At 39.2% G+C, this 25,079-nt stretch overlaps 1 protein-coding gene across 1 annotated transcript in view; it reads left to right on the top strand.

Moving 5' to 3' along the window:
- The window catches only part of mvb12bb (multivesicular body subunit 12Bb), a 65,737-nt gene that overhangs the window by 3,390 nt on the left and 37,268 nt on the right, over positions 1–25,079 (top strand). The window contains exon 2 of the mRNA XM_057357279.1: positions 23,551–23,662. Coding sequence (XP_057213262.1) covers positions 23,551–23,662 — 112 coding nt within the window. The remainder of the gene's footprint in view (positions 1–23,550; positions 23,663–25,079) is intronic.

Genomic DNA, 25,079 nt, shown 5'->3' with positions numbered 1-25,079 from the left:
TCTCTTCTAAGTTGAGGCGACACATCATAATAACTGTAAGAGGCCTCTCCTGTCCTGTGTCAGGCCTGCACAGATTAGTTCCTCTCCACCAAACCTAGGTCATTTTCTCTTTCCCTGCTGAATACATTTGAAGATCACACACTCTCGCTTAAACTGTGGAGATTATCTGAACGGAAGCTCTTTCTGTTTGATTCAAAACGGATATGTTTTGAAACAATGACACTACGGTTATGAAGCCTGGAATGTGAAAATCACTAGCAATTTTTGTATTTAAAATTAACTGAATTTTTATCTACATTTGAAAATGCGTACATTGCAAAAATGAGTGAAATCAAATAAAATGTTTTAAAATATCATATAAAATAAAATACAATTTTGTAGGGCTCGAGATAAACAAATTGCCAAAATAGCTATTTTAAATTGCTTTATTATATTATAAAAGAAGCTTTCAGAAAAAACAATTTTCCTTGAAAATGACAACATAAACGTGCAAAGATATGTTATCTGTTGTACATGACATACTATATCTGTTCATGTTACATTACACAAACTGTCAGTCAACTTTCCTCTGGGGAGCAACGCACCATCTCTCAAGTCTGTGTCATCTTTCTCCCGTGTGCTTCTGCTACAGTTACCCCTCAGATTAATAATGAATATAGTTAATAAGCACTGAGAGAGACAGTATAATTAAGTCACTGCTGGCAGAGGTAGGTGAGGTGGCATTCCACCGGGTCACCACCGTCGTACAGCGCGCACAGCCGCCATGTGACCACACACCTGCCCACTTCCTCAATTTCGTATTACCCGAATATTCTCAAAGTGATGGTGTACAAATGTCTTAAATAATTATTTACATCTTCCTCGTGCCTTGTAATGAAAAAAGAAAAATGGAGGTGTTGAAGGCCGCATTATATATAAACCAGGTCAAATCATTCTTTATTCATCAACAAAGAGACTTAATAAGGAGCGTTGAGTAATGCGAATGGACAGCGTGTATCATTTCTTGCCTGCTGCTGGATCATATTTCATAAAGAGTGTGTTTGAATTTTTATGTACAGTGTATGCAATATTCATGATAAACTGAATATGTAAATGTGTAACCTTTATTTATGAGCCCGCGGTATTACTTTGTTTTAAAGTATCGCTTTGGGTGATAAGATAAATAGACACAAATGCTTATTAGGTGGCCAGACTTCTATGACTGATGATTAGAAAAGTTGAATTTGTACATTACTTAGGTTATATTTGTATTAAGTGTTTGCTGCTCTGTGGAGTCTAACATATGCCCATTGAAAACATGTTTACATCTTCTGAGTGATTTTGCTCTTCCCATGTGGCAGACGTTTATGTCATTTTTTTCTGTGTAGGAATTTCCCCATTACAATAATTTATATATACTGGCAAACGCTGACAGATTTCTTTGCTCCTAAACCCCCCCTTCTCCCTTAAACAGTTTGACTTCATGAAATCTGCATGTTTATTCTGATGAATCAACGGGGATGCAGCACACATAAGCGAACGCGTCTGAATCTTTTAGTCACTTATTTAATCCTAATGCTTTAGTCTCTTTCATTTCCACAGCATGGCCCCTGAAAAATTACAAGCTGTGGTGTCTTTGCAGCCTTTTTTGTTATTGTTTAGAGAAGCGGTTAGCATGCAGAGGTGAGTTCCAAACACAATTTTACATCCACTTATGGAAATCCATTGTTCCTTGAAGATTTTCACGTACAAACCAATATATGCTCTCGTAAAAGGTCTGAGACCTCAATTACATCAAAGGCAGTTTGTCCCACAGCATGTCTACAGCGTCAGAGAGCCTTGCAGAGCTGTATCAATGCTACCCCCTTGTGACCAGTTTGGTGCACAAGTGCTTTTATGGTATAACACTGAAAACAGAAAGACGGGAGATGAGGAGAATCTAGTTTGGATTAAAAATCATTTTTACACGGGTGCATTTAATTCTGTGGTGGTTTGGATGTGTAGCCAATTTTTTATGTTTTGAATTGTAAAAGCAAAAATACAACGTCATACGCACGTTGAGAGCTAAACTACATTTCCACGAACGTGCCACAAAATGGTCATATTTTCACATAAATCATTTTGTAACAGCCTTCGCGTCCAGACAAAACTTTAATCTCGACAAACGGCACGTACACAGCATAGATGATGCAAATTGTATATAAAATTGTGATATGTCATACGTTGCTCTTTTAAATAATAAATAAGTAAATAAATAAATAAACGTCAGCGAGCTTCTCGCACATATCTCTTTTATTAGGGTGCCGGGACGTCAGGCAGCTTGCTATGTTGACACACAGACAGGTATGCGTGTCAGAAGCACGGGAGTGTGTTCACTGTCCTACACTTCGCGAGTGGAAGGCACACAGTCTTCATTGTGAGCAGTTGAAAAGACATAATTAGACACACAGATATAATTCAGCTCGCTTGTCAAGCCCGGCAGCCCGCCGCAGGCCCCCGCTTTTATTCCCTGCAGTTTTGTCTACCTTCAAAGCGCCCATCTCGGTTTGAAAACTCGGCAGACTTTTTTCCTCATCGCGATGCAAGCGCATACGGCGTGAGAGACAACGGTAATTGTGGCGCGTGAAAAGCACGATTGATACGGCGTGTATAAAAAATGACATATAGTGTATTAATACGTTTAAGTACATAGGGGAGCTCGAGATCTTCATTTGTTACCACCACCCTCATCCAGAGGATCCGTCATATATCAGAGCAAATTTAACATTTAGAGCCCGCGAACAAAGCTGTAATTTACTGTCCCATATCCACCCCGTGATACGCGGATAGGGGAAGTCAAGGCCACGCTGCCGGATGGGCCAGTGCGTCAGGATGTGTCAATCATTGGCCAGCGCCGTCTCCCATTGACTTTCTTTCAGCCCCGTCAGCAAGCCCAGACCATTTCATTAGGAGCGTGACCTGCGAGGGCCTCCTGTAATGGACAGCTTGATTTGTGTCGACCTGGCAGGTCTCAATACGCTGCTGACTTTTATCTACTCAACTATGTATATTATATGTGCCTGTCACTTGTGTGACCTGCTACAGTTATGTGTTCCCTCTTTTGAATCCATTTGTTGAGTGTTTCGGTCATGTTTCTCTGTAATGCGATGCGACCGAATTGACATGTTTAAGATTTAGGTTTGGCAAGAGGTAAAATATGAAATGTTGGAAAGCTAGAAGACTAACTGCTTCGTGGAGATGAAGAGGTGGGTCTTTGTCAGTTTTAGACAACCTGTTACTGTATGACACATCGCTTGTGCATTAGGTTGTTTAAAAGAACTATTTCTCCTAATTAAATATACATTCTGTCAGCATTTACTCAAGTCATTTCAGATGTGTATTTTTAAAATGTATTTGGAAGTAGAACAACAAAAAAAACTGTATATGTTTTTTTTTAAAAGGTGCTACGAACGGTTCTTCATTGCATGCCATAAGAAGCATTTTTGTATTCCCGAAGAACCCTTTACTTAGGTTTTTTTAGGAATCATTTCAGATCTGTATTTTTAAAATGTATTAGGAAGTAGAACACAAAAAACAGGTTTGAAGAAATGTTTTTTAAAAAGGTGCTACAAAAGGTTCTTCATTGCGATGCTACAGGAGCCATTTTTGAATTCCCAAAGAACCCTTTACTTAGGTTTTCCTTAGGAATCTTTACTTGCCATTTTTATACCTTTTTATAAGTTTTTCCAATGCAAAGGACCTTTGTTTAAATGTTTTTCAGATGTTAAAAATTCTTTATGGAACCATTCAACAAAAAATGGTTCCTCTATGGCATCATGAAGCACCTTTGTGTATGAAATACTTTTGTGTTTCTTTTCATTTTTTTATTTGACATTTGAAGAGTTAATTTGCAAAAACAGATCAAATTTGTGAAAAATCATGTTGTAATACAGTTCCAGGAATAGGAAGAAAGGAGGCGGGAACCGGCGAATGATAACCAACTTTTAATAATAAAATAATCAAACAACAAAACGAAAGTAAAGGGCCGACAGCTACCTCACGGTCAACTGCCGGCCACACAAACATAAATAAAACTTAACACAATGTCCAGGCCTGGTCCTCTCTCTTCGTACACTCCTGTCGCTCGTCCTTTTATGCTTACATAGCTCCTCCGCGATGCACAGCTGACACTCATTATCACTCTCACCGTTTCCTCACGGCTCTCGTCCCGCCTTCCTCGTTACACATGTTTTTACAGGGCATTCCAAGGAATATCAAAGTGCAGTTGGGTTATTTTGATTAAGTAATAATGACTCAAACAGCTAACTAACACAATAAAACACAATAAAACATGATAACACAATAAAAACATAAACAGCAGTAAACTAGTATGAATAGGACACTACACGCATGTTATGCGAAGTATACACTTTTCTCTTAAAGGGATAGTTCACCCAAAAATGAAATTCTGTCATCATTTACTCACCCTCATGTAATTTGTATAAATTACTTTGTGCTGATGAACACAGAGAAAGATCTATGGGATAATGTTAGCAATTTTCAGTTCTGGGACATTATTGACTACCATAGTAGGAAAAATTAAATTGGAGTCAATGGTGCCCCAGAACTGTTTGTTTTCCCAAATTCTTCAAAATATTAACTGAACAAAGAAATGTATACAGGTTTAAAACAACCTGAGGGTGAGAAAATGATGACAGAATTTTCATTTTTGGGTTGAGTATCCCTTAAGACTTGGAATACACACATGGAAAATTCTCTCTCCTTTTTAAAAGCATGCACATGTGAATGACCTGCTACTTTTATTTATGGCTGATAATCACCCACCTCTACCCCCAAAGGACACCGCCTGCCTACAAGCATGACCAAAATACATATTTAGATTTATTTGTCAGCAACAGTCCAATAAAACATATCCACTGCTTGCTGCTCTCTGGGCCGGGGTCCCACGAGGAAGTGGCCGAGTGAAAAATGGGGTGCTTTCAAGCGTTCGGCAGAAAGAGCGTGAACAATGCTCAAAGGCGGAGAAGAATGGTGTGCCGCCTAAGTGTTTCTAAGGAAGAGGAAAGGAAGACAGAGATATGTGGATTTTCACAATCCGGAAAACCTCAGAGGGGTCCTCTTGTGAAGTCACAGACACGGCGTGACCATTGTTTCCTATTTCACACTTCATACTTACCTACAATAACCCACACTCCGAGCTTCTCCTTCCTCCCTGTGTTATATAAATGAACCCCGTCTGACATTTGTTCGACTTGCACATGTGGACGATTTGCGATTAACCACAGAGCCAAAATAAATGAGGTTGAGAGTTTCACATTGTGGTGATCAATAAAACTTGTTCAAGTCACATAATGAAACAAGTCTTGTGCGCATATGATTTCATAGGTTTTATTATGTGATTATGAAGGGAAAGAGGCTGGGATGAACGAGGATTTGTGCCCTCGCGTGAAATGAAAGCCGGATTGTGTGCGGAATCCCGCCGCGTGCCACCCGTGCATTCCTCGGGGTGTTTGCGGTAGAACTGCGGAGTGTCTAATGTGACCTCAAGCCCAATCGAGAGCCAATAAAACCAGGTCAGACAACATATGCTGGCAGGGGATTTTTAGTGTGGTGACGGCCGATTTGGTGGCCCTCGAATGAGCGCAAGGCTCGGCCCTGTTGTTTTCCGTTATTTCGTTTGTAATGCCTTGCGAAATATCGTCACCCGCAAACGTTATACAAATAACTGGGATGCTAATGGCCCTAATACATTGAGAGCACAAATCCAGCTGGAGGGTAAATGAGGACAAGACTTTGTTGTTGTTGTTGCTGCTGCAGCTGTTTCTGTTGTTGTTTGCATTGTGAGGCCCTGGGGTTGCCAGTCAGCGAGGCAAGAGCCAGACCCGCAGGATTGTTAGCAGAATGTCGGCTTCCACCACTGCAGGAATCATTATAGAAACCACAGTTTGTTTGTATGATCGCCCTTCTAGCCTTAAGGAATGTAATTCAGTTAATTAGGCGGTCTATAGGAACAGGTCACATGCGGTCCTTTAATGTTTGCTAGTCAGGGTTTATTCAAGTGTTTGCTAGTTTTAGATCAGCAAGTTTGGTGTTTGATGTGACATTTTTGTTTTTCTGTGGTAATGATTCCTTATGAGGTTTAGAATCTGGAATATTAATATGTGCACTCAGCTAAGATGTAGATCAAAGTGTTACCATTAAATATTCAGAGGAACTATATTAGTTATACCTATAACTAAAACAGATATGCATATAACAAATTAATCACAGGATAGAAAATGAATTCCTATTTATTTGATTCATTCCTATTTATTTGTAATATATAATTCCCTTTACGTAATAGAATGTGACCTAGAAACTTTTACATTGATTTTAATGTGCAGTATGTATATTTAGAAAATGCTTTAAGTAAACACTAGAATTGAATTCAAGGCATAGTTCGCACAAAAATGAAAATACGTTCGTCATTTACTCACCCTCATGTCATTTCAAACCTTTATGACATTCTTTCTTCTGCAGAACACAATAGAAGATTGAGGAACGTTGCTAACCCAACAACATTGCTGTATGGACACAAAACCACTGGGACATTTCTCAAAATATCTTCCGTATATCGTGTTCTGCAGAAGAAGAAAGGGTCATTATGCAGGTGAATAAATGATCACAGCATTTTTGTCCTTTAACTATCCTCTAAGCATTTTGAAGATGGATTCTCTGTTTCACACATAAACTGATCAAGACATGCATTCACATTAAGGAAGAAGTAACAACTACTATAACCAGACACTACTGAGCTTGTTTCCTATTGCATAAAAATACAAGCCTCCCAGAATTTCTTTTTAAGCAGAAAGGTGTGACGACCACCAACATCCCCAACCCGAGGGGTCTCCTTTGCTTTGTGATGCTAAAAGCCAGAAACATCTAAGCTTCTTACTGAAAATATTGGTCACTCACTCCCACTATCTGTAATTAGTGCTGATCAAGAAGGATTATAAGCGGCGGTTAACGACAATGTGCAACTCGATGGCCCTGATAGATGGTCAATTCTAATGATCGGGTCAGGACGTTTATTGGATTTAAAGCAGTCGTGATGGGCCCTTCTTAGCCTTGCCTGGATAATTAGCACGTTCATGCATGATTTAAGGCGACAGTGAAAAACGTCAAGGGCCTTCCCTTTAATTTAATAATTTTGTTATCTATGCATTTATGCACGACTTAACAAAGGGATGTGAATGAGAGAAGAGAATCAAATCAGGCACATGAAGATAAGTGTAATGGTGTGGCAAAGCCAGCCAATGAACAGCCAAAGTGCATCGTGCTGCTTTTTGATGACATCTGGGTTTGCTGTTTCTTTATACTGTATGTAGATCCTACCCTGTGTGATATCTATTGAGACCTAAAAGATTTGCAAAACCACATTGCACTAAATTTGGGTTGTGTCTAAGCAAATGTGAAATTACCTTTTCTTTTCAAGAAAGTATTATAAGTGAGCATGTTTTAGAGACCAGTGAAGCACAAAATGACATAAAACAGCGGTGTGAAGACACATACAGCTCACGATTTGATACAATGCACAATACTGGGTTCAAAATAGTATCACAATATTTGTGATATTTACAACATTTACTAAATAAAATTCAAATAATGGATTTATTCCTAAACTGTAACAATTTACAACTTTTTCCATTTTAAATTTAACATTTTTTTGGAAACACTATTTGTTATGAACTTGATAACATCCAACATTTGATTCAACCTATTTGTAAAAAGTGAATAGGTTTGTCTCTGAAACATTTTTTTTTACAAAAAATTAAGAGTTAATAAAAAGCTACATAGTAAACCCTAAAAAACAACTTTTAGCAGTAAACGTACACATAAAAAACCCTGTCAAAAACAGGACACCAGAAATATTCTGTATAATAAAAAAATAGTGTAAAATTACATGTTTTCCCCTGTTTTTCTTGTAAATTTGCCAACTTTTTCTGCAATTTGATGGTTTTTGACTGTATTTCAAAAAATTCTGTAAAATTTACAGTGTTGAAAAAAAAACATATACTTAACTGCAGGTAAAACAATTTGCCATAACACTGAAATAATATATATATTTTTATCGTTACACATAGTAGGCTATATTGTTACACTTTTTTTAGTATATTGTTGCCCATTGTACTTTGCCCTTCTCCAAATTCATCAAATTGACAAAATTGTTTCTAAGTTCTTACAAGCTGCTCAGTATTGCGAGCTAAGTTCTAAGTTGGTACAGCCTTTGGTGTAAAAACCTGCAGCTTTAACTACCAGAAGTCAGTTTTCTCAAAACCTACTCTGTAATTTCTTCAGCTGACATAAGCGCACCAAAGTTTTGTTTACTTTTTCAGTGTGCTTTAAGAGGTCAGAGTAATATGCTGCGCACCCCCAACAGAATCCAACAAACCAAAACAACACCATCCATATTTTAAACAGCTGGCATTGAACAGGGGGGAATTTTACACCTCCGTGCCAATTATTTTCTCTCTCATAGCTCCTCTCGGCTCTCCAATGAGAAACCTCGCTCTTTCATAATGAAGAACCTGACAGACAGTAAAGTACAGCAGTACCAGTCGCCATGGTGACTCCTTCAAACATCCAATACAGTAGGTCTATAGTAGGCCGAGGTGTAGTTTTATAAGTAATTTTTTGTTGTTGTTTTCACTCTACAGTATCGCTCTTGGTTTATTCAATTCATGCAGTCTGGTTCTATCCTAATGTCTATCCTCTCTCAGTCTGGTTATCCTAATGTATTATTAATCCCTTCTTTTTTTTTTGATGTGTGCTGTGGTAAAACAAAACAAAAAAACTTCCCCTGGATTTCAGCTAAGACTACATCAGACTGTCTGCTTATTTATCCATTTATTTATCTTTTATCAGGGGTTTTCTCGTGTGTAAGTTTTGACAAACTTGGAAGACGTCTGCCTGGCAGAAAGTACATTACCACAGTCGTCAGACCAGCGGAAACATATATACGTCCAGCCCGGTCGACTGTTTAGACTGACACGTTTGGACCCGTGCTGCTGTAAAAACGTCTATCCAAGTGTCATTTGGGCTCTCAGGTTTGACACTGACTCAGAGTGTGAATGGTCTCCTATTGACGCCCGATCTGTTAACTTTGATTTTGACAGAGGTGATGTAATGTCTGCAATCATAGCAGAGAAATCTGAGTGACAGGATACTCGACAGAGAAAGACATTCATCATGAATCAAGAGTTCTTGGCAGGAATCGAATAGCGAGTATGGAAACGTCGGTTAACGCTTCGTTCCGAGCCGCGGGCTGATGTTGTGGGCCGGGGTGCTTAAATGTAAAATCGAGACGAACGCAAAATTGAATGACATAACACAACCGTATCTTTCTCTCTCGTCCTTTCCCTCCTCCTTCCCCCACGTCTGTAAAATGATAATCCGAGTCTGTCTGTCTGATAGACTGAAGTATGATTCAGGAAGACAGTGACTGACTGCACATTCAATCTGTTTCAGCATGGGAGCAGTGGCCCATTATCTCAACCATGTGAGACGCCCGCAGCGTGAGAGACTGGTCTGATCAGCTGGCTCCAGTGGCAGGTTTGCTGGGAAAGTTATCAATAAGCGATTGTCTCTAGTCATTTAGGCTGTCACGTTATGACAGGGCTGAAAATTAAACTGGCAGATATTAATAATAATGGAAATAACACAATGCCGTGGGGAAGATATTGGGAGAGTTTGGGAAGAGGGGTGCGGAGAGTGCGAGCGGGTGGGTTTGTGTGTGCGACTGTTTCTGTGCGAGTTCATGCATCGGTTTATTTTACAATGTTACAGTATTGACGCAATGTTAGTTCATCAGCTACATTTGATCTACATTTGAACCGTACATTCTTAAAAATTAAGGTGCTTAAAAGGTTCTTCACAGCTGTGCCATAGAAGAATCATTTTTGGTCCAACAAAGTACCATTCAGTCAATGGTTCTTTAAAGAACCAGCTCTTTCTTACTTTTTATAATCTGAAGACAAAAGAATCTTTTGGGAAACAGAAAGGTTCTTCAGATGTTAAAGGTTCTTTATGGAACCAAAAGGTTCTTCTTTGGCATCGAAGAAGCTTTTGAAGCACCATTTGTGTATGTAAAATTGTTAGATGCAATGGAAAGATTTGAATCATTAATGTGTTCCTATCCAATGAGTGTGCAGGAAATTTACATAATGACTCATAACTTATGCACAGTGACTAATTTTGTAGGACATAAAGGTGCTTCTTGATGCCACAGAAGAACCTTTTTTGTCCAAATGGTTCCATAAAGAACCTTTAACATCCAAAACATTCTTTCTGTTTCTTTGTAGCGATAAAAGGTTCTTCAGGTTATACAAAGGAAAGAGATGGTTCTTTAAAGAACCTTTGAGCACTTTTCCACCATCGCGCCGAATCGTTCTCGTTGCTTAATTGTTCCACTCCGTGCCGATCTATGCCAGCCGGTACGTAAATGGTTTCATTTTCCACCGCAGGGCTGATAATGGAAATTTTTAGAATGTAAACACAAACGAGTCACGCGCTGCCTCGGTAACACAAGAGACTGAGCTATAACGGCTCTGCGCGCATTCATTAGCACGATTCGGCATGGTTGTCTAACATTGTGAAAATTCTGAGCCGAGAACAGTTTGTAATCGTGCCGTGTCGAACCAGGCTCACGTGGAAACATAACTGTAACCATTTCAGACTATGCTTAGAACGGTTCGGCGCGATGGTGGAAAAGCGCTTTTTGACTAAATGGTTGTTTCTGGAACCAAAAATGGTTCTTCTATAGCAGTGGTCACCAACCCTGCTCCTGGAGATCTACCGTCCTGAAGATTTCAGCTCTAACCCCAATCAAACACACCTGAATTATCTAATCAAGGTGTTCAGGTTTGCTTGATAATTACAGACAGGTGTGCTGAAGCAGGGTTGGAGCTGCAGTCTGCAGGTTGGTCGATCTCCAGGAGCAGGGTTGGTGACCACTGTTCTATAGCATCGCTGTGAAGAACCTTTTAAGCACCTTTATTTTTGTAATGTAATGTAATTTCATTGTTAAATAGTTTGTGAAAAAATTTCATAATGAAAAGAAAAAGAAGAGTACTTTGGGAAATAAACCCATTGTCGTTCATCAGTTCACATTAGCTATGCAATTGCCTAATTGAACCCTGTCAAACATTATACATTTGTTTTGAAGTCACTGTGTTTCCTTTCAACATTGTTTGTCTCTGTTTTGTTGATAGATTTATGGCAACCAAATGTTACCGCTTTTGGATTTGCTAATAGATTGCATTTTGGCAGAGGTATTAGGGACAGTAAAGTTAAGCCTTCAATGACTAATACTTTGGATTGGTTTCCAGTTTGAATTAATGGGGTCATTTTTGTCCGAGACTTCTGAGGTGGCAATCCTGAACATATGGTAATTAAGCTAGGCACAAAGCATTTTATGTCTTCCATTTGTGTGTTGCATATGAGAATATTATTGTTTGTACATTTTTTGTATTATTTCATTTTAAAAGCCTTTTTTATTAGATTTCATTAGCTCTGCGTAATGTTTTACATTTTATTAATTTGCAGATGTTTTTATTCAAAGCGACATGGTGCACAAAGTACACAGTTTGTTAGTTGCATGTACCCTGGGAACCAAATCCACGACGTTGGCGTTGCCAGAGTCATGCTCTACCAATTAAACTACAATAACAGTTTTATTCACCCCTTTGTTTTCCCAATATCATAAAAACAACACAGGCCACAACCTCCATAGACCTTGTTTATGCATTCCTTAACTTTTTCTCCTGCACACATAGTGAAGCGCCGCAGTCACCGACCTTCCAAGAGAAACAGGTGCACTCCAAAAACTGCTAGAAGTTCAATTAAAAGTTCACAAAGTTGAATACGCGGTGAACTGCTGACTGTAGGGCTGCTCTATGATGAAGTATTATATATAACAGTAAGTCCAAAGCTTGAAGGTAAGTAGCGCTGCAGCAGATGGTTGGGCTTCATCTCTGGTTTATGAGGAAGTCAGCGCTTTCCACAACTCTCCACTCCAGCAGGGTCTGTGTCACAGTGCCGTGCAAGACCCCCTCTCATAAGTCACAGCACCGGGGGAATTGTCCCCTCCTGATATTAATGGCCGCCCTTGTGGCACGGTGCGACGGAGACTGGGGTATACTGGGGGGATTTAAGGGCAACATTGTCTCTCTCTCTCTCCAGACTCGACATTGAGCATACAAGCGTGAGAGTGTAAAGTATTTGTTTGTAAAACGTTCGCCTGTTGATACAGTTTTGATAGCGGATGGCGTCTCTACAGCGATATTCATTTATTTGCTCACCTGTCATTTATGATTGACACCTTAATGCACTGCATTTGCAAATCAGTATTACACTTTACAATATACCAACTGCACAAAGCTGTTAAACATCCGCCTCTACACACCTCGATATTGTGATAGATGAGAATTATTGATTTCAGTGTTTGCTAAAAATAACTGTCTATTTTCATAAGCACAGAGCCAGAAAAACATAAAGCCCCCCAGAGACCCGAAAAACACAATAATTTAAAAGCACACCCCATCTACATGCTGATTTACAATTGGAATCCGTCGCAACTACGTTTCCATAGAGCCACAATGGCTGACAAGCCATCTGACAGCTAACGCCACTCAGATAAGCCCTTACACGGGCTCGAACAGGAAGTGACACGAGTGGGAACACAGTGACAGCCGCTTACTGGAGAGTAATAAACTGGCAAAATAATTCTGCATTGGACACACTTACCCGAGCAGAAAGAGTCTGAAAGGCAAGACAACATCTTGTGTCATCCATCTTCCTTAAACAGTGAAGCTGCGACAAAGTGGGAAGGAGAAATTATGATAAATGAAAAGATATATTTAGTCAATACCTGGAATTCACCATCGTCAACCCCCTCTGGTTTTTATTCTAACAAGGCTCAGGCTGGAATGAAAGCAAATGAGACGAGGTAAAGTGCCTATGTGGTCAGACACACACACACACGCACACACACACACACATACTCATACTCACATAGAAACATGTTTACGTTGTATACCATTGTTTTTATAATCAGCTAATTGTTATTACTACACTAATTCTAACCCACACCCTGACCATAATCGAATATGTCATTGTCATAAAATTATTTTAAAAATGAAAACACCATAAATGGCTGCAATTGCAATTTCCTTTTGATAAGAATGTACACAAGCATATTGTCTATATTTTATACAAATTACTATGATCAGTAAAAAATTGAGAGGCACATTGTTCTTGTTGATTAAAAACAGACACAAGGCAGGTCAACATCACTTTCTCCATCATAGAGACAAAGTACCAGAGGGGCCTTCACACACCTGGCATATCTTTCTTTCTTTCTTTCTTTCTATCTTTCTTTTTCCTCTCTCTCAAATGCCAAACGCAGTCTGCACCTCCTACCCAGGCATCATTTATTTTAGCGCCTCATTTGAATATGATAAATGCCGCAGCCGTTTGTGTTTTCACAATAAGCGAATAATTGTGAATCGGGTGATTCAGATCCAATGAATCATTCTCCGTGCTGCTTCTTGCCAGACATTATAGTTCAGGAGGACTTTAAAAATGACAAGTGGCGAATTTGGATATTTGTCGTTAATCTGAGCAATTAGCAAACTGAGCGATAAGAATGCAATTAGCAAGACAATTGTTTACAGTATAATTGATCATTTGTCAAGATAACTCCCCTTTAACTCTGCTGTAGCTCGAAATTAAGTTTGCATTTCGACTGGAAATGACTTCAGCTTGTATTTGTCAATTGTGTCAGTGAACTGTGAAAGGTTTGCAGATGAAGCCACACACGCAGCCATAGAGAAAACATGAGTTTTACTTCTCTATAAGGAAAAATCTTAAAAATGAAGTTACAGGGTTGTTCATCTATGGTCCTACTTAAAGGCGGGGTGTCCGATTTCTCTTTTCCGTTGTTGATGTTCAAATCACCAAAACAGACACACCCCTACCCCCATCTTTTGCTTTCGTCAGCGCTCGGCTCGACTAATGTCCGTCCTGTGCACTGTACACCTTACTGCTGATTGGCTACGAGGTTGTTTTGGTACTCGGCCCGACTTTGTCTAAACGAGCGTAATTCGGAAATCGGACACCCCGCCTTTAATGCACTTATTGTTGGCTTATTGACAAAATGTTAAATGCTCTTTCATTTGTAAGTCACTTTGGATAAAAGCATCTGCTAAATGAGTAAATGTAAATACATAAATGAAATATGACTGAGCTATGAAAGAGCATCCTTTGACCAATTTTCCTCTGGGTACACAGACACATTTTGACCTCCGATTCAATTGCAATCGTGAGGAACATTAATAATGCAATTTCATATCTGAATGCAGTTTAACACATTTTTAATTAAACACATGACGTGAAATAAATCAACACTGGATGTTTCGCAAGACAAAGCCTGCGATGCTTGAAAGCACGTTTGACATTTTAATTCCGATTGATGACAGATGACCAAAACTCATTCAAACCAAACAAAAAAGTTGCAGCAGCTTCAGATCGGTCACCACGATGACCGTTTCTTCCTGCAAAACTCTAGCAACAGGTCCAGCAGCGTAACGGTAATGACGCTAAGCGTTTGCTATTTCTTATGCCAGCAGCTGAAAGGAGAGCCAAAATAACTACGGTTTGATGGAGGGAGAGAGAGACAGAGAGAGCAAAGGCTAAAAAAGATGACATCGTCCAAAAAAAACCACCGATATTGAACGGCGTCATCGGCAGGGCGACTATTTATCTCATGCCCGCCAAGTTGGCATGCACATCTGGCGCCGGGTACTTAGTGCAATTATTTATGATTTCCTCCAAGATTTAAAAGCTCTTCGCCGGGCCTTGTAATGCAGTAACTGATTGCGGCGCTAATGTAATTAAGGGGAGATTATGATGTCCACGTGGCTCACCAGATGGTGGCATTCGCAGCAGTGGGGGGGAGACACAACTGGCACACCACTGCACAAGGGCGGTGAGGCGCAGCCAGTCGAAGCCAGCCAGACCTGCTGCCAGACGCTGGAGAGTGTGCGTGCGTGTTTGTGAATGCGCGTCGTGCATGGGTTTGAGCATTTTTGACACTGTGTGTGTGTGTGTGTGTGTGTGTGTGTGTGTGTGTGTGTGTGTGTGTGGCACCGTGGTGCGGTTGGCCATTTCAGCAAGGGAATCTATAGGCAAATACGGTATTGATGAGTCTTGTAGGAGTCAGGGTTGGAAATCTGACCTTGTTAAATTGGGTTAAGATCAAACGGCGAGTGCTTCGGAAAATATTATGCGAGGTCGAGTCCGCTCATGCCGGAGGTCTGATAAATGTAATTGAATCATTTTGGGACACTAAATTCAAACCATCGCTATTTAACCGCATTCACCTTAAGCTGTATAACATTAGCTCTCGAGCGAACGCCATAGCTTGATTAAAGGAAATGAACTTGGGACGGTGTAATAGCAATAAGGATACATTTTTAACTTATGCATAGGTGGTGCCAAGAAAACAGATGGCTTAAAAAAGATGTAATCGCATTTGGCAAAGCATCAAAGCTGATGAAAGAAAAAGAGCGCTTGGACCGCATGAGGGACTTCACCAGCCAGGCAACTGTAGCCTAACCCAAACTGACCTTTAATTACTTGCAGAAAATACATGGATATTACATCCAGGCACTCCGCGGCTTCCTTTGGGTGCAGTAAGGCTGCGCTTCTTAAAGCACGTTATTATAAGCTATTCAGGAGGAGACACAGGGCCTTTTCATATGCTGCTGGTAAAAGGGGAACCAGGGAGCGTGGAGGGGATCATATTTGAAACGAGCGCGGTGGATTTTTCACTCTTCCGCTAGTAATGGCTTGAGTGTGCCGACTGAGGTCACCAGGGGTTCCGTAGATTTCCCAGGTTGAGATAAGGATATTATTACACTGGCTGGTAACAAAGAAATCTCCATCTCTTTAGGTCCCCAGACAAGTGTTGGTAAATTAGAAAACACAACCAATGACCTTTCTTTCATGCACGTATGGGGGAGAGCCATTTTCAGCCTTCTTTAAATGTTTTTCTTGCTGCTTGACAGCATCAAGCATTCCCTGAACATTCCAGGAAACAGCTACTGAAGAACATGCAATAAAGTTAGAAAACATTATAAGATTTGTCTCTGATAAGCATCAGCCCCATATACTATAGTTTATATACCACCATTTATATAGGGGTAGTTGACCCATAACATGTGCTTAAACTTAATTTTTAACGTTGATTACAGAGTAACTTGAATGTACAGTAGAAGGAAAATGGCATTTTCTTTAATGATCTCTTTGCCTTGTTAAAATTTGAATAGTTCATTTTGAATAGTGCGACCAGCCTGATCTCGTGGGAATTTTACGAGGTGGAATTTATATTTTTTGTACAAAAACATACTATTAGTAGAAAAATGCAATACTGAAACCCCACCCCTAAACCTAACCATCACCTGCGTGAAGGCAGATTATACTTAAACATATGAATGAGATTGTACGGATTTATACTGTCACGAATTGCTGTGAGATTGTGTTGGTATGAATTAAGCTATTCTATAACTTTGCCTCTTTTGCGCCATCTCTGTTTGAAACATAAAATTGCAGGTTACCTGTGGAGTTTTCTGTAGACCGTTTCATCGGACGTAGCGCATGGCCCGAAGTTAACTTCTGGTCTGAGTTTAGTTATAATATAACAACTTATTTTATATTGAATTATTATTGATATTAATTAATTAATATTTAATTGTATATTAATTGTATTAAATAAAATTAAAACTACTCAAGAGTTTGCGTTACACTTTGCGGCGGTTTCTGAAACCGGAAGTTTCGTTTGGGCCACATTTGTGGCCCAAACGTTTGTTTATAGTGTTGCCACTGAAACAGTTTTTACATGTTTTTTATTTACTTGGTCAAAATAAATAGGTGAATAATTATAAACGACTAAATAATAATTTTAGGATCAATTATTTTATTTTTATACAAAACTGTTTTTTATATTTGGTTATTAATATTACATGCAGAATAGGTTGTCAACTGCTAACACAATCTCATGGAAATTTGTAACAATTTTACTAGGTGGCTAATAACAATTCATTTGAATTTGTACGATATCATTCGTGCATTTTAGTACGATTTGGTTTTGGGCCAGTGACATTAGGTTTAGGGGAGGGGCTTCAGTATTGCGTTTATTCTAATAGACGTACGTTTTTGTGCGATTCACATCATGCAAATTCAAACGAATTAGCCATCTCGTAAAATAGTTACGAATTCCCATGAGACCAGGTTGCAACTGACTGCTGCATATCAATGATCAAGTTGTAATCTTTGCGTAAAATCTGCTGCATTTATGATGCCTTAACATGCTCTCGGAAATTCAATAATTCTCACTTCAACCCGGAAGTAACGTCTGGATTTAATAATAAAAGTAATTAATGTTACTAATGATTTGGTAGCATTGAAACATTACAAGTATTTCTGGGTTGAAGTGGGAATTTCTGAATTTCCTAGAGCGTGTGAAGGCAGCATTATATACTCTGAATGTTGCCGTTGACATCAGGATCCATAAACCTAGCAACAAATCACTCCGGGGGAGTTGAAACATTCTCCACAACATGCTCTATAGATCTGAACATGCCTGTTTTATTGTTTGCTTGTTTTAAAGTTCCCCATGACATTTAAACATCATAATATGCGATTTTCGCAAGTCCTTATTATCCAATATATTTGACAAGGTCCTTTGTAGGAAATTAAGAGCGTTGAACGTGAACCGTACGGTTGGCATTTACTGGACCAGAAGAGGCGGTTTATTGGAATGTAAGAAATGCAGTTCTGCAAACAAAGCATCCTCGTATCTAATGATCCCCCTCCCATGTACCATCTGCATCGCTCAGCGGACCATCCACACCCCCCCATCACACACGCGCGCACACATTCACACATGCAGGCATCATTCATCTTACCCACAAACCCCCAGCATGCATTGGGGCGCACATTAAAACCAGCCCATAATGGCTGACGGCTTTCACAGTTAGCGTGAGAATGCTGATCGCTGACTGTTTCGCGCTGAGCGCTTCACCACCTTTTCCATAATTAGACCATTACTTTAACAGGTGTGCCACTTCCCTGCGTTCCTCCTTCCTTCTGAAAACATCTCTCCGCACTCTGCGTTTTATTTCATCAACTTCGGCATGTCTGTGAAATGCAGCTGAGGTGTTAAAGAAAGCGTGTAGTCTTTTTTCCACTTCGTCAGGAGAGTCAGGTGTGACATTGAGAAGTTCAGCTGACACTATAACACAGCAGGATGAAGGAGAACAGCTCGGGGAGTTAGTGGAGATGTTTGTACTGCAGAAAGTATGTGAGATAGCACTTGACAGCTGTGTTAGCTGTTGTGTCGTCAAAGCACCAAAGTCTAAAAACCAAGTTTATTTTTTACAATCTACAATGCACTTCCATATTCAGGTATATATCTGTGCGTTTCTTTTGCATCTCAACTGGCTTTAAATATTGATAAAAGCTCATTATATCACGGCTTGCATACCAACGCTGTTTAGCAGGTGTGACCTGACGTGCCTCGGCGCCGTAGAGGGACTCTGACATGAAACACATGTAGCGCGTGCACTATCTGCCACGCGTTTTTCTCAAGCTTTTGGGTGGTTTGGTTGCGAGCCAAACTGACACAGTGAGTCTCTGCTGAGATGGCATCCATTAGTCTCTCATTGACACGTCTGTAGCGTACACAAGCGCCGGGCGCCTGTTCTGGGGCAAGGGCATTGATTCATTGTCAGTTTGTCATGAATGATGATGAGCGTAAGAGGTCTCATTACCTTATTATGTTCATTAAATCTTGTTAAGTTCCCGTGCGTTTGATCTTATTGTGCATTATTAGCTCCAGCGGAACAATGGGTCACTAACAGATGCTTTTTGCTGTAGTTTGTGTCTCCCGAATAACACGGAACGTTTTCTCTTCTCGGAAACTTATTTCAAGGGAGTGACAGAGGAAGATCCATCAGGATTATGCCACTGTGCGGCTGCCATTAGAAGATGCGGACTGATGCATTCTTATGCCACGCAATTGGCTGTGCCGTAATCTGTTCCACCTCGCTGGGCTTCACAAGTGTGTAGTCTCCCGTTGCATGTACAGATTATTCATCTTCTGCTATGCAAGAATGGGTCTATATACAGAATGGGTCAAGGATCACTTGACTGAGATGTTTCTCATGAGCTAAAGGTTCATGCTTGTTTAAAAAAATATATAGTTAAAAAAATAAAATTGCACCAACACATTATTTTCAAAACTGGATTTTTGTTAAGAAATAAATAAAATGGATGAACTTGAGTGAATAATACTAAATAATAGTAATAATAAAGGAAAAGCAGCCAATCAGAGCACATCTTTGATGGGCAATACTCTAAATAGCATCTCATGGTGAGACCTTATGAAGCTGGTTGATAAAAGTATACATTTCTGTACATTAATGGCATTTACATGGTTGTACATTGCTACTTACTTAACAGATAAAATCATGTTTTATTGCAATGAGTATTTAGTTTAAAGTCTTATTTACATATCACAATGAGATCAGTTGATATGCTTCAATGATGCTTGCATGAGTGTTGCTTTTTTAATCACTAACTCATTTTTAGACGTTTTTCAGCCATTAAACAAATACAACAGGTGCTGATCCTGCTAGTAAATAATTGTCAGGCTGATAATGTTTGACTCATTCCGGAAGTGTAAAAGTGGAGTGCAAGGTTGAGAAAGTTTGCTGTGCCTCCCTGGCTCTTTGCTTCTTTCAGGTAAGCAAGACAACTTCAAGGAATGACGAACTCATCGATCATTCCGTGGAATAAAATTGCTCTTGGTTTGCGATGTATGTTCGCGTAAATGAAGGCATCGCCATAAAGACATAAGACGCGCGAGCGCACGTGTGTTCTGTGTTGACATGCCCGCGACCGCGCGTCTAAACAAAAGCACCTTTTGTATAAAAACAGTATAAATCGTTTTAAAGACAGTATAACGTTGTTAAACCTTTTCAGATGATTTGTTTTAGCGAAGGCTAGTTGTGGTTTGACAGATTGTTTACCGTTTCTATTTAAAGGGGCAGTTCACCCAAAAATGAAAATTCTGTCATGAATTACTCACTCTCTAGTTGTTCCAAATCTGTATAAATGTATTTGTTCTGATGAATACAGAGAAAGATATTTGGAAGAATGCTTGTAACCAGTTCTTTCACCCCATTGACTAGCACAATAGGAAACATCACAATGGTAGTCAAAAGTGCCCCAGAATTGTTTGCTGTCCTACATTCTTCAAAATATCTTCTTTTGTGTTCAACAGAACAAAAAATTATAAAGTATTTTTTTCTATTATGTTAATCAATGGGGTCCAAGAACTGTTTGGTTACAAGCATTCTTCCAAATATCTTTCTCTGTGTTCATCAGAACAAAGACATTTATACAGAAATGGAACAATTCGAAGGTGAGTAAATGATATTGAGAATTTTTAATTTTGGTTGAACTAATCCTTTAAGCACAATCTACGTTTTATGGAAACGATTGTATTTGTGTGCACCAAATACCATACAGTAGTTAAACTATGGTTAATTTAAGGGTCAGTAACAGTTTTCTGTTAAAGAATTGCAACTAGTAAACTTATTTACATTTATTCATTTGGCAGACGCTTTTACCCAAAGCGACTTACATACAAAAAATAAAGTTTATAAGTGAACCTTGTTCATTCTTATTATGAGACATTTCATCTTCATGGGCTTGGTGGTGGTGTCCTCAATAGTGTGTGGGGCAAATTTTCTTAAATCTAGTGCAGTTTCATTCCGTTTGATCTCCAACATACAGACATTATAAGACGTGTGCGCATCATTAGTACAATAGAACCTCGACTCTGTCTGGACAGCCTGCGCTCCATTTTTCAATTAAAGTAGCTTTACAATCAAATGGCCCAGCACGGTTAGGAAAAGGCTGCATTGATTAGTGTACAAATTAACACAAGAAAGAAATCATTCTCCTTCCATAAGCTAATTTGCCATCCTCGGTTCCCCTTAATAAGTCCCTCTGACCGACTTTATATACTCAGCCTCTGTAAATCCTTTAGATTTAATAACCATAATTGCAATAAATTCAGTAAACATTTAGATTGAATGCAATAACTATGTCGTTTACTCCAGTAGGTCGCTTCAAACGTAATTTAATAAAAGGGCAAAGGACCCTCTGCACAGGCGGGTCACTAATCCTTGGTGAGCCATGCGTACACATTAGACTGAAGCATCTCAGGACAAAAATAGACAACGATTGATCTAGATTTCCTTGAAAATATCTGATTGCCATTGCTTGTTGTTTAGAGAGACTTTACTTAGTGGAAGCTAATTATGTTTGTATTGCTAGACAGTCTCACATCATGTATGTTGGGTCCACTGGCTTTTACTCGCAGGCCTATTATCATTTATCGCCTTAAAGGTATACAGAGACATTTATGTCTAATTAGTACGTAGACTTAATGTTTTAAAGGGCCAGTTTATTTATTAATGAAAATCATGTCCTTTACTCACCCTTATGTTCCAAAAAGAAGCAGGGTCTCAATGGCCTTTAAAATTTGCTCTCGTGTTTCACAGAAGATATGGAAGCATTTTAGTAGCAATATTTAATTGACAATGCAATATGTAAACTGACAATGCATTTATGTATTTACATATTCATATTAAATATCATATGTGCAACGTTTCATGCAAAATGAAAATTCAATTATATACACTAGTTTTAATATGTAATTTAAGTTCATATTTTAACGCTTTTTAAGGTGCAAAATTAAATTGAAAATGCATTCCCCGGACTGATTATATATGTTTAAGATAGTGAAGCAAAACTGTAGCAAAATGATCATTCAAATGTTGTTTCACCTAAATGCTTTAACATTAACAGGTTGAACATTTGGGGTTGCATTTTTATTTACATTGAGTTAAGCTAAATTCAATGTGGATTTGTAAATGCATTTCGAACTGACCACGCCCTCTCCCCAATATGTTGGCACAGTGACTTCAACATTATGACGTCATGTTCAATCCAGTTTTTAATTATAGATCAGTGTATGCAACTAAAATAATATGCAGCAATATACAAACCAGCAAACCCTATTCTAAAATACAGTTCTTCAATAAATGTGTGAGACAAACAGAAAAGTGTGGAGGCCGTAGCTATCACTACCCCATTTCTAGCCGAGAAATGCTGGTGGCATTTATGTAGTGAAAAGTTTACTCCCACTCTTTAATGCAAGACTGAAGATCCCTCATCTTTATATACAGCCACCGGTAAAACCATTTCATCTGAAACCGTTCAGAACGTAACGTCAGCCCACTCCATATATCTGGAGCTCATTACAGAGGAAAAAAGGTTTGCAGTAATTAATTACACTGCTAATTGGGCCCTCAGCAGTATTATTGTCTGTGTCTGTGCTGCTTATTTAGTGTACAAACGAGACCTGCCGCATGATTGTTTCTTCAGCTTTAGGAGGCTCCTACGCCTGGCCATTAGCGCTGCCATGATGCAATCACTCAGCTTTCTGTCACAAGGAGTTGAGATTAACACTGACTCTATTTTAGACATGTAGACTTATTATGGAGTCATGTGTAAATGGATGTGGGTTTGTGCTCTTTGTCTATCGTCTATCGTTTTATATGAATTAATATGTTTGATGAACCTGGCGTATGCCATAGTTTTTACATAAAAATATGTTATATGTATACTGTACTGTATGTATAACAGTATTTTGTGATTTCCAAAATCAAAATTTTATGGTTCTATGATGGTAAGTCCACTAGTAATGGGAATTCATCACAGGAATATCTTTTAGGCTAAAGTAGAATTATTGTTATTCATGTTTTCGAATTTACTGTTTTACAAGAAAGGGACCAAAAAAGGAAAGCACTTTATTTTTTCATTCGGATCAATTTCAGTTATTTACTTGCAGTCCTTAGCAGAAAAATAATTTTAATTGGTTGAATTTAATTGCTATAAAGACTATGAATAAAGGCTATTTCGTTTTTTCAAATTGTTATTTGCCTATAAATGACAATAACATTTTTAGTTTTAAGCTTTTAAAAAAAATTGTGTTGTCCTTTTTTATGAGAGGAAGTGTGTTCTAATAACGTTGTTAAGCACTATATTTGTTATATTTTTCGGGGTGGGGCGAGCAGTTGGTTGCAGTTCACAACCTCACTGCTAGATGCCGCTAAATTTCATACACTGGTCCTTTAATTTACTGCATATAGATTTATAACAAATTTATATGTAATAGAGAATTGAGACTTTACAGACGCTCATGTTATTATAAATGTACACAATGCTTACAGCTCTGAAGTGTGCTGCATGTTCTTACTGGGATTTACTTTATATTTATGCCTAGCACTTTGTGTTAGTGGGATGTGGGAGGTTTTTAGTATTAATATAATATTGCACAATTGTTAAACATAGCTAAAGTGTGTGCTATTTAAAGTTTATTTCTCTGTCTCTATCTAGGATGCCAGATCTTCAGGATATCTCCAATGCTATATCAGAGTTACAGTCTGAAGCCATCACTGATATTGGTTTGCTGGCATCCAAGAAAGAGCCTCCAGCAGATTACAATGTCGTGAGTGTGCAGTTGCCAAATACTGTTTATAAATACAGTATATCTGCAATTTGGACCTTATAAAGTACAAATGAGAATGAAATAGGCAGTTATAAGTTGGAACTATTAAAAATAATAAATGTTTTATTTAGCTCTTTAAAAGATCAGTTTTACTCTTATCGACACAAATTCACTGAATGATAAAGTTTTCTTTGATGAAGACTATGACTTTTCATCTGGTCTCGAATCCTGTTGCCTGCCTGGAGGACACAGCTTAACAACTCTTTCAGATGAGGCCTCCAACAGAGCTTGGCACCAGCATGCCTTGTTGGTTTAGGACTCAGATGGCACTGACACAAGGGTGGCTGGTTCTCCAGCGCTTCTGCAACTCTCAGCAATCCCAGAGCGCTGAGAGGGGAAACTAGGACAACAGTATCAATGGCCTCTAGGAATATACTTTGTGTGTGTGTGCGTATTGGGTGTGTGTTTGTCTATGTGGGTGTGTCTAAAACGGAGAGAAAAGAATCAGGGCGGAAAGATAGAGGGGAAGTTTTGTAAATAAAACAAAGCACAAAGCATACACTATATAAAACAAAAATCCCACGCTAGGCTCACGGGCAGCTAGAGTTCTTCCTCTCCGCTTTCCTATTTTCCCTCCATGTTTTCTTTCTTCTCACTCCCTCACTTCCCATCCCTCCCCGCGGGTCGCCAACTGTTGCCGTCTCCGGCGGGTTGTGCGTGTATGTGGGTTGGCACGGCGCTTGGGTTCTGCCCACTGGCGCTGAGGATCCGGTGTGCGCCACATGGCACCGGCGTGCTCTCGGGGGTCCCATTCCGTTTGGCCTTTCCCTCCATCACACACAGCAGGATGCAACTGCTTCACTTTGTTTGCGCAACCAAACACAATTATTTATTAACAACTTTTTCACAGCTAAATACATTTGCGCAGTAGCGATTTGTAGTGAAATACAGCATGGCAAAAAGCACCCATTGTGCCAATTAAATGAGTTTGTCTAAACCAAATTAGATTTTTTTACTTGCCCGTTTTTGTAAAAGTTTTTTTGTTTTTTCCGCAAAAAAACGCTTTTCTAAACCTTTGCATGCTCCATTTTATATGTTAACCAAATATAAGCAAAATATTAAAAGACTGGAGTACAGTCTCCAAATTTGCTGTTGACATCAGTTGACATCAAACCCCTTACGAAAGACTTCAAGCGTCCCTTTATTAAGTACAAACTGTTGAGTTCGTTCAAGGAAGGACAAGACTCTCCCCCCCTCCACTGGTCCCAGCGCTTGGCAACTGTTTCCACATTCATGGTGCGTTCCCCGCCCCGGCTGCGCAGTGGCATACTGACTCCTTTGGTGCCTGGTTCCTCCCTGTTTGACTTTGGGCTTCACAGCTCCGGCTCTTTGTTTACGCTGACAGGAGGAGCGGGGC

This window comes from Triplophysa rosa, linkage group LG17 (genome assembly GCF_024868665.1).
Source record: "Triplophysa rosa linkage group LG17, Trosa_1v2, whole genome shotgun sequence".
NCBI classification, from domain to species: Eukaryota; Metazoa; Chordata; class Actinopteri; order Cypriniformes; family Nemacheilidae; genus Triplophysa; species Triplophysa rosa.
The sequence above is the reverse complement of the archived record's forward strand: the minus strand, read 5'-3'. Positions and strand labels throughout refer to the sequence as shown.